The 10,675-nt window shown below is 31.1% G+C and overlaps 1 protein-coding gene across 4 annotated transcripts in view; it reads left to right on the forward strand.

The window, feature by feature from the left end:
* Positions 1-10,063, forward strand: part of GCA (grancalcin) — a 30,759-nt gene extending 20,696 nt beyond the window's left edge. Inside the window, exons 4-9 of one of the 4 annotated variants that reach the window (XR_005218709.1) lie at positions 3,529-3,572; positions 3,855-4,002; positions 5,502-5,551; positions 5,639-5,733; positions 5,947-6,060; positions 6,395-6,417. Coding sequence is in view for 2 of the 4 variants with exons in the window: in XM_037848866.1 (XP_037704794.1) it covers positions 3,529-3,572; positions 3,855-4,002; positions 5,947-6,060; positions 6,395-6,453; positions 8,986-9,021 (401 nt within the window). In the remaining 2 variants the exon portion in view is untranslated. Of the gene's footprint in view, positions 1-3,528; positions 3,573-3,854; positions 4,003-5,501; positions 5,734-5,946; positions 6,061-6,394; positions 6,454-7,129; positions 7,878-8,985 lie in introns of those variants that run through there. The other 3 variants (XR_005218708.1, XM_037848866.1, XM_037848867.1) reach the window with 3 other exon arrangements.
* The last annotated feature ends 612 nt before the right edge of the window (positions 10,064-10,675 follow it).

The raw sequence follows: 10,675 nt of genomic DNA on the forward strand, positions 1-10,675 counted from the left end.
TGAGACTATTAATAATAGGGTTGTTGTTGTTAAATGTTCTTCTTATATAATCTCCTCTGTTTACCCCAAGTTTTTTTTTTTTTTATTACCCCAAGTTTTGTTATTTTTTAAAAATTTATTTTGGTTTCTTTCTTTCATGTTTGATGCTTTTCTGAGATGTCTGATTCTTGTTTGCTCATATTTAACTAGAGTACTGATTAGAAGCTATGAGAGCATCGGTAAGCTGGTTGATGGCAGGCTTCAGTGTTGGTTTGGCTAAGCAGTTATGTGGTGGAGCCCTGGATGTCAGTATGTTTAGAACTTTTCTTGGGAAAGGAAGAGAAGAGGACTTCAGCAGGCTGCTCAGCCTTTTGTAAATTGTCATTTGATTACTTTGTTTTTAGTAGATAGCCCTGTCTTCAACTGTTGCTGGTACCCTACAGTCCAGAGACCGTCTCCAGAGAATACAACTTGAGACTTCTTTTGTGGGAGTAGGGGTGTCAGCCATCCAACTGAGCTGAGACAGGGAGGATTGGGACTCTAAATGCTTCTTAAACATATATTCAGCTATCTTTCTGTTTTTAGCTCCACCTTCACACCCATTTTCAAAAGTACTGCTAATTCTTGAACATTTAGGATCTTCTCCATGATAACTAGGTTCCCTCTCAGTTGTTCTTGTTGCCAGTTCAGAAATCCACTTTTTCAGGTCTAGGTTATTTAACTCACATCTATCTACTTTCTGTTAGATCCCAAAAGAAGAAACTAACATGTAGAAGGAGTTTCTAACCCAGGGGCCCTGCAGCTTATCTCACAGAAAACAGGTGCCCCATAAACTTAAGAATGAAGGCTGTTCAAGGCTGTTCAAGGCTGTTCCAGCCACAGTGGCGCCTCAAAGGCGGGTAAGGCAAGGTCAGATAGGTCCATAAGGTGAACAACCAAAAAGGCCTGCTCTCCCTAGATAACGCAGCTGCTTTCCTAAAAAGAATATTGTCCAAGAACTCTACCAACCAATCAGCCCGAAACTAGATAGGCGAGGGACAGAACACCACAGCAGACACCCTTCCCAGTGTGGATTCTTTTTTCTGTTAAAAAATGCTGCTCTCAGATACAGAGCTGGAGCCATTATCTTTTTTCTTCTTTTCTCTGGCTCCCACATGCTTTCTTCCTCTAATAAATCTTAAACTTTATACTTAAACTTTGACTCACTGTGTTGTGTGGATTCCTGAATGACTCCGACCTAACACTTTCCAGTTTGCAAACTTATATAGCTGTTGGTCCTTCTATCCTTCTTTTTCTTCTAAATGTTTAGGCCTTTTTCTTTTAAATAGAGAAGTTGTAGGTTTACAGAAAAATCATGCAGAAAATACAGGGTTCCCATATACCATCTTATTATTAACACCTTGCATTAGTAAGGTACATTTGTTACAATTGATAAAAAAATTTTTATAATTGTACTATGAACTATAGTCCATGGTTTGCATTAGAGTTCACTGTGTTGTACAGTCCTGTGTTTGATTTAAAAAAAATTTTTTATTCTAATCACATATATACAGTCTGAAATTTCCCCTTTAACCACATTCAAAAATATAATTCAGTGCTATTAATTACATTCACAATGTTGTGTTACTGTCACCACTATCCATTACCAAAACTTATCCATCAACCCAAACAGAAACTCTGTATGATTTAACTCCCCATTCCCTACCATCGTCCTAGCCCCTGGTAACCTGTATTCTAGTTTCTGACTCTGTGAATTTGCATATTCTAGTTATTTCATATCAGTGAAGTCATACAATAATTGTCCTTTTGTGTCTGCCTCATTTCACTCAACATGATGTCTTCAAAGTTCATCCATGTAACATGATGCATCAGAAGATTTTTAAGGTGAAGTGCTGTGAAATGTTCAAGAATTGAATAATATGTAAGGTGCTTAGAAATCAGTTTTTTGAAAAATCAGTTTACTGACCATTTTAAAGGAGTTTGGGCAGGGAGCAAAAATCTATCTTCTTTCCTGAAAAGTCTGTGTCTCCATTATTGAAAAAATATTTAACATATATATGATCCTATTTGAGTTTGAAGATCTACTTTTGTCATTTATCGTTCTCAGTTCATATTCTCCAACTTTATGAATGTGGGCTATCTTAACATTAGTGCCATATGGATATTATTTACTGGACAAAAAGCTGGAATGCTATTCCAGAGATTTCTCATGTGATCCGATCCCTTCTCCTCCCACCCTCTACCTCCAAGTAGTTCTTGTATGAAGAAAGGAGCATTAGGTTCCAATCCTGACTGTTCTACTTATTATCTCTATGAACTTGGGAAACTTTATCTTATGGACTTTGGTTTCCTTCTTTGTAAAAGTGGGGATATTATATGTTTGGCAAGTTTATGTGAGGTCACACAGGATACCTGATTCCCAGTAAGTACTCAACGAATGTTTCTGGAGTAATTAGTCTAAAAGTACTATAACCAACTATTTTAACATTGACAACATACTAAACATTTAAAGAAAATCAGTTATTTTAACTTGAGGAATGTTTCATAATTTTCCTTAGTGGGTCTAAAATATTGCTGAAATTATTTTTTCTTTCTTTTAAAATGTGTGAACAGAATAAAATAAACATTACTTAATTTTTAAAGCTGTTTGTTGTTTGTTTATTTATTTATTTTAGGGAGCTACTAGCAACAACTATGTATATGTAAGCTTAACTGATCTGCAATGGCAAAATATATGAAAATTAAATCCTATCTGGTGGGTCCTCAGTTACTATTCTCTAAATATGAAAGTGTTCATATTTCTAATAACCCCTGAATTTAAGATAGTTTGTGTTTATTTCTTCTTCCTTTATCCTCCCCTCTCTGAGAAAAGAATTGTTGCCTCAGTTCATCTTATCATCTTTTCTTACTTGGTCTATTGCAATACCAAAAGATCTACCTACCTCTGATATCGTCTCACTTTATTTGATTGTCTATTCATTATAAACTGAAGTTTCTAAAATGTATCTAGTCACCCCCCTCTGCTTCTTAAAAGTCCTGCAGTGTCTTCTGTCACTCTAAACTCTTTGGGATGGCTTCAGGACTTTCATGATCTTGGCTTTATCTGCCATTCTGATCTCATCATATGTACCCCAAGATTTAGCCAAATCCTCCCTAATTCCTAAGAGTTCTGTGATCCCTGAGTACATATCCATCTTCTATTTAAGCCCCATTTCTCATTTGTGTTGTGAAGGCTGAATTCCTCTTTCACCCCAGGTCAAATACAGGGCCAAGGGCTTTAAGGAAACATGATTTCACTATGGCAGTCATTTTCAGTTATTTTTCAATTTTTGATCAAATTACCTCAATCTCATTACTGGACTGTGACCAGTTTGAAGGCAGTTATTTTTTAGTCATTTTTTTTTTAACCAGGAATGCCTAACATTGACTAAAAGTTTACTGATTGTGTATTTTTGGAAATTAGTTAACGTTTGTTTTGAAGATAGAGATTTTCATAATTTTACATAAAGTTGGGGAGACTCCAGTTCACATATTGAATTTGTTTTACAGCCTTCAGTTTGGAAACCTGCAGAATTATGATTGCCATGTTGGATGTATCCTTGAATAAAAATAGAAAGTACTAAGATTCTTCCTTTCTTAATATCAAGCCAGTCATGAGTTACAAATGACTGTAGTAAACTAGAGAGTTAAAAAATATTCTGTAAAATCTTGCTTAAATTCCATACTTTTCTATTTTTACATAGAAATCTGCTTCCATGCTGAATTTAGTTAATTCTATAGAAGATGCTAACTTTTTAAAATCAATGATTTGGAGTTTTGGGTCATGTAAATTTCTCTTTGGCATCAGAATTTATTTTTGTTAATAAAGTTATCAGAAAGATTACACAGGAAAAATGGGATTTAATGAATTTAAAGAACTTTGGGCAGCTCTTAATGCCTGGAAGCAACACTTCATGACTATTGACGGAGATCGAAGTGGCACAGTAGAGCATCATGAATTGAGTCAAGCCATTGCAGCTATGGGTAAGAATTTGACAGTTCTTTAGAACATATCTACATTTTTTTTCTTTGATCAGATGAATTTTAATTGCTTTAATTTGCTAAATTATAATGGAATATATTATTTCAACAGCTTTGCTTAGTTTGATTTCAAAGTTGTAGATAAATACTGGCTAAAGACCATTAATGCAATCATTTTGACTCTTGATTATTTTCATAGGTGATATTTCATACATACTACTTGATAAAATAAGTTCTGAATTTCTTCTGTTCATTATATTCCATTTACACCTTTAATTGTTAGTACTGAACATTTATATTGAATTCTTTTGTAACTTGGTACGATCTCTCTAATTTGGAGGAAAGATCCATCTCAGTCATTCACAGATCTCTAAATTACAGTCTAGTCTTTCAGCATATAAAAACATGTTTCTTGTTTTTCTTCTTATTCTTAGATAGTGCTGAATACACAGTGGTTACCAAAATATCTCATAATGGGAAGTCTGCATTTTAGAATATTTTAAAAGATTTTAACTTTATTTTGGTGAGGTATCTGATAAGCTGAAAGTTCTTGACCTACTTTCTTTCAAAACGTGATAAATTCCCTGGTTTTTAATTTGCTTACAGTTAATGCACTTTTAAATCGTTTTCTTATTGTTTACCCTTGTGATTTTTTTACACCTATTTCTAAAGAAAAATGTTTATATAAGAAACTTATCTCTTTAAAAGTTAAAATCTGAATCTTACTCGTGTGTCCTTATCTCACAATACAATTTAAAGAAGTCAAAACTAGTGATTTGTTTTGATTTATTTTATAAATAGACATTTTAATTTAATAGATGATCATTTTAGGGTTAATTCTCATCATATAAACATGTATAGTTCACATATAGAGCTTTAATACCTAACGGATGAAACTTGGCCCTTAACTATCGTGTTATAAAATTAACATAATCTTTTGCAAAAAGGAAAACTTCCTGAAGAGTTCAAATAGATCATTAAGTGTAAAAAGAGATATTCTGGATTATTCAAATATACGCTCTTCTCACATAGTTAAAAATATTCTAAATATTTTGTTGAGAATACTATGGGAGTATCTTAAGAAATTTATTTGTACCCCATCCAGATCACAGCTGTCTAATACTTAGCCAGCATTAGTAAGGTGTTTACAAATCTTATAAAATGCATAGGACAATCTATAGGGATGGAGAAAGTAAAATGCATTTATTTCTCTTTCTGTTTTTAATCATATTTAAAATTTTCAACTTTTATGCATTTTTAAAATGTAATCAATTATACATGTATAGACTTTAAAACTAAGAACACATATAATGGGAGTGCATGCTCAAAAACTTTTTACTGATAGAAGTGCATAATCAAAATATTTGGAGACCAGAGGATTAGACAACAAAGGACCAAGGAAATATGAAGAAGACTGTAGTTAAGATCACAGCCTGTAAAGAAACAGAATAATGGTGATAGTGCATAGAAGAATAAAATTTTCCCTTTTCTTCCCTTTCTAGATAACCATGTTGATCCTCAGATTTTCTTTGGCTGTAAAACACCGTTGCAAGTAATATATTTAGTGGCGAATATGTTCCTTTAGAATTTGATACATACTAAAGACTACTAATAATCTTTGCTTTGATATTCTTTAAAGAACTATGGAGTGTTACAGAATGAATTTTGAAGCATTAAAACCTATGAAATTCCTTAGACATTATTTCAAAATCAAAATCTACTTTAAATACACAGGTGATAATTATTTTCTTTTCCTAGCTTTGACTTTATTACAAAGCTAGAATTGTGGTATTTATCACTGAACAGTATTAGTAATGAAGCCTTTATCTGATCAGTTTCAATGTGAATTCATTTTGTTTTTAAAATATATTTTTATCAAATGAATTTTCAGTTACTTTATTTTATGACTTTATAAGGAAAATGCAATGTGTCAATCTCTTTTTTTAGGTTATAAGTTAAGTCCTCAAACATTAACTGCCATTGTTAAGCGCTATAGCAAGAACGGCAGAATCTTCTTTGATGATTATGTTGCTTGCTGTGTGAAGCTTCGAGCGTTGACAGGTATTGACCATTTTAAAGTGGGAACAATATTACGTCACTGTTTTTCTTGAATAGCATCTTTTGTTTTCTCCTGCAAGTTTATAATATTAGAACTTTTTTCATTTATTCTTTCTCAAATATAATCAAAATTTTAAGGAAAATTTAAGAATATAATTAGTGAAATATTGTTACAGCTGAATTTTGGAAAGTTTTCTTCACATCTCATTTGCCTGGGATACAAAATCACTGAAGATTTGAATATGAAATTATTCAGTTTTTATTAAACTGAAGATAAAAGGTATTTGCAACTATAGATTTCAAGTTATAGTAAAAAATGGTTTGTTTTTTTTTAAAGATTTCTTTAGGAGAAGAGACCACTTGCTGCAAGGGTTTGTGAATTTTATTTATGATGATGTGAGTATTCTGTTTAACACTTTTGATATTTATTCTGTGTTCTAGATGTTTTTACAGTTATCAAAAATATTGTGGAATCCATGGTACCTATACTAGGAGTAATATATTTTTATAGACTGTATTCTTTTTCTGTATTTTTCAGTTGAACATATAGGATACAACATTTGTACAAATACCAATTTGACTTTTACAAATATACAAATATACAAATACTTTTTAAATTTATGACAGTGAAGTTTGTGGCAGTTCATCTTCCAAGTTGTTTTTTGGGATGAAAGCTACTATTCTTTTTATCAAGAGTAGTTTACTGGTGGTGCTCTTTTATCTAAGAGATATAGGAAATTTGAATCTATGACAGATTATGAAGCTAGTCATTTCTTATTTCAAATGATTGCTGTTAACCTGATTCTAGCTTTTAGAAAAATCAAAATTTTAGGAAAGTTATATTTCACATGGTTTTATGTTTAGGTTTTTTAAAATCATTTTGTTTTTGTTATATTTATTAATGGAAATTATATAGTCTACATTACTTTAGTAGTATATACTGGTTTGAATTACAAGCCTTGAAAACTTTTTAAAGTTTCCATTCTTATGCAAATGCTGCTAAGGAATATAATTTAACAAAACCAGTTAAAACCTATCTTGTTGCTAGCTCTTGATTTTGCTCATGTATTAGTTTTTGCAGGGCACTATGTCAATCTGAATATCTAGAATTTGAAAGCTAAAGAAATACTGTGAATTCTTCCGCTTGGAAGAAATGAACTGGTCTACTCTGAATTAAAGCTTTGAGGTTTTTCCATGTTCCTTTCTGTTAAATCTCTTCCCTTTTTGTATGTGTTTTTATTTTAGTGCACCATTTAAAGCAGTAACAAAAGATGTTTTTGTATTTGGTATATGATTGCTTTTGGAAAAGTGTCATTTTACAAATAGCCTGCATAATGTCATAAAATATTGCTCTTTGATTAACTGATATAAATACTTCTTAGCCTTAATTTTTGACAATGCTAACCTAGGGGAATGTGCTTACAAGACAGACTGGATAAGTGATGAAAGCCTAGATAAAGCTAATTTATACTTATCTGAAACTTACAAATTATACTTTCAAGTTTTGTTTATAGATGTTGTTTTGGGTCCAGCTAGAAGGGGATCCTGAATTTCGTGCCATATTTGTACTAGGGTTTGTTCCTGAATCATATGATCATAGAACAGAAAGTCATGGGTCTTTGTCTTTGAAGAAGAAAATTGTAGTGCCTTAAAAGTTTATCCTAAGTAGCCTTAGGTAAACCATATATTAATCTATAGTGAAATAAGACTACAGAAGGCATTGTTTTTCCGTTTTTATTTTTAGCATTGTACATTTTTCTTGAATATGGTTTGTTTTCTTCTGTAAAAAAAGTTCTTAATAAACAGTTTTTTTTGACATGGATATGTCTAAATCTTTTTCTTAAATCTAGATTTTCTGGGAAGAAGTGTATTTTTAATAAAATGTCAAGATGTAAATTTGTTCTGTTACATATAAACTGTTGTTTATATGTAATGCCAACTGTTTACAAAGTTAAAAAATCAAATAATCTACCACTTTGCTTAAATGTTAAAGAATAAGTCCCACTTATTTGACAGTATTAGCTGGTGGTTTTGGTACTAGTAAATTAACAAGTATTTTGAGTGCATCTGTGTAAATCCCAGCAAGATTTCTGAGTGATAGTACTAAGGAAATGGCAAAGCAGAGTCACCAGGTACTTAGCAGTTAAGATACCTTGTATAAGCTGTCTTAATTCTTGGCAAATACCGTAAATTTTTCTTAGTGAAGTTTTTAATAAACCACATATTTTTCTTATACTTTAACTGAAAATCTTCCAGGTAAAATACCAATTGATATAATTTTAGAATGGTTGATGATTGAATTAATATATATATATATATATTTAAAAAAATAGTGCTCCATATTTCTTAAAGGATGGAGATGTATAGCAGTATCTTGAAAAAAGAAAACTTTTATAACAACACTTATGCAATTTTAAATCTACTTACACTTCTGTAACTCTTGGAAAGAAAATAAGGTATAGCCATTTGACATTGATAAATTTATTTAATTACCTGTAAAATATACTTGTCAGTTTTATAAGAATGTGACAATAAATAATCCATATAATTTTTTCCACTGCCTCTTAATTTGTTTTCTTATGAATATGTTTTTGATAGTGTTAGAGGACATTAACTTGAGCCATAAAATATACAGAATTCTAATTGGAAGTATTGTAGGAAAAAGTAAATGTAACCACACTATATATTGTTCATGCTGAATAAGTATAATAATGTGATTCATCAACCTGGAATCCTAACGTCAGGGTTATAGATTGTCGAGTTACTGTATTGTTCTCGTCAGTGATGGTGATCTTCCTTCCTTGGAGGCACACAGTTGAGGGAAAACTTTAAAAATGACATATGATATTATTCATATTAGTTTCTGCCAAATGACACTTTGTGTTGGAACTCTTTTATGAAACTCTCTATCTCATCCTTTTCCGAAAGATCTTCCTGGGAACTTTGGTCATAAGAGGTCTGTGAAGCAGGAGTTTGCATGATCAAGTATGTTTGGGAAACTCTCATTTCTTCTTGGAGCTTGATAATATATATTAGCATATGAAAGCCTAAGGTAAATAAAAACCATTTTACCTTTGACCTGTTTTTTCCCAAACTTTTTCTTGACCACAAAACTTCTATCTCTAGCAGAACTAACATTCCTTGCTGATCCAGCTTAATTGCCAGGTAGCTACTAACTTTTTTGCAGTTTACATCAAATGGACAATCTTTTAAAGCAATGATTTTACCAGTATTTTGAAACTGAAATACAGTTTGCTTTTTTGATGTTTTTAAAATATGGATGCAAACACACATCTAATTTTACTAAGGTAAAGAGTCTATAGTTTTATGAAGAACATGACTGGAATATGAATATAGTGTAGTAGTTTGTACTGGTTAACTCATGCTCCAGTTTTCTTATGATGTAAATTATGGAATAAGGTACACTCTTAATGTATAAGTGCTTTTATTTATACGGTAAACAAGTTTCCATGTCATTTTGAGAATTTTTAAATAAACATTCAAATAGCTTGCTGTAAAGTTTTATATTATACAAAATTTGTTACATGTATATTATGAGATGCTTCAGTTCAAATAACAGTGCAGTAATTCACCTAAGTCTAAAAAAACTGCCAGATGATTAAATTGTCAGGTATTGCACTTCTATTTCAAGTGGCAGTTTATACATTTTAAATTACATCAAGAGGAAATCAATACAATGGGCAATTGTAATTTGGTCCTTTATAAATGTAAGTTCAAGGACTGTACTCTTTTTGTCTATTTAAGCATGCTTTCAGGAAAAAAAAGTAACCAAAAAGATATAGTCAAGTTATATGTTTATTTTCAGAAAAGGCATTTATGTTGGAAGAAAGTAGAATTTATTAATGTATTTTAAAGTCTCTGCAATTAAAAAAATAAAAAATCTGTTTGTGATTATTTCTTTAAGTAAAATATACAAATCAAGTTCACTGTAATCTGTATGGTATTACTAAACTGGACAAACATAATAAATACTATTTGTCAGAAATGTGCTTTTCTTTGTCATTTTATCTTTGACAAGCTCATAAATGATATGTTTTCTTCTATTTCATGTAACAGTTTTCCAAGAAATCAATAGGAAAAATTTTGTTAAAATCTGGTAAATTAAATCTAGTGAGTAAAATCCAAGACTTCTTTCAGGTTAGCATATTTTTCTTTTCTCTTAAACTTTAAAATGGAACCAGGGGTGTTTTATTACTTCAAAACTTGTATTAAAAAGATCACAATTTTTTTTTGTTTTAATTTAATCATTTATGTAGCGAATTGAGTACTTTCAAACAAACGTACAATGCTGAGGTATCAACTAAGAGTATGTCTAGAGTTTATAAATCCTATCAGATGATACAAAGAAAAAAATCTTTATAACTTCTACTAGTGACATCATGAGTGCAGACGGGATTTTAAATGAATACTGTTGAGATGATCTGTAGTCTGAAATGAGGTCTTAATATCACTTATGTGCATGTATTAAATTAGAATTTTCCTGTAATTTAGAGTATTGTGCACAAAGCTACTTTCTAGCAAAACACTGGAAAACTATGAAAAATTTCTGACTCACTATCTGGTCATCACTTGAATGCTTGGGAATCTGTGCTTTCAA

Source organism: Choloepus didactylus, chromosome 9 (genome assembly GCF_015220235.1).
Source record: "Choloepus didactylus isolate mChoDid1 chromosome 9, mChoDid1.pri, whole genome shotgun sequence".
Taxonomy (NCBI): domain Eukaryota; kingdom Metazoa; phylum Chordata; class Mammalia; order Pilosa; family Megalonychidae; genus Choloepus; species Choloepus didactylus.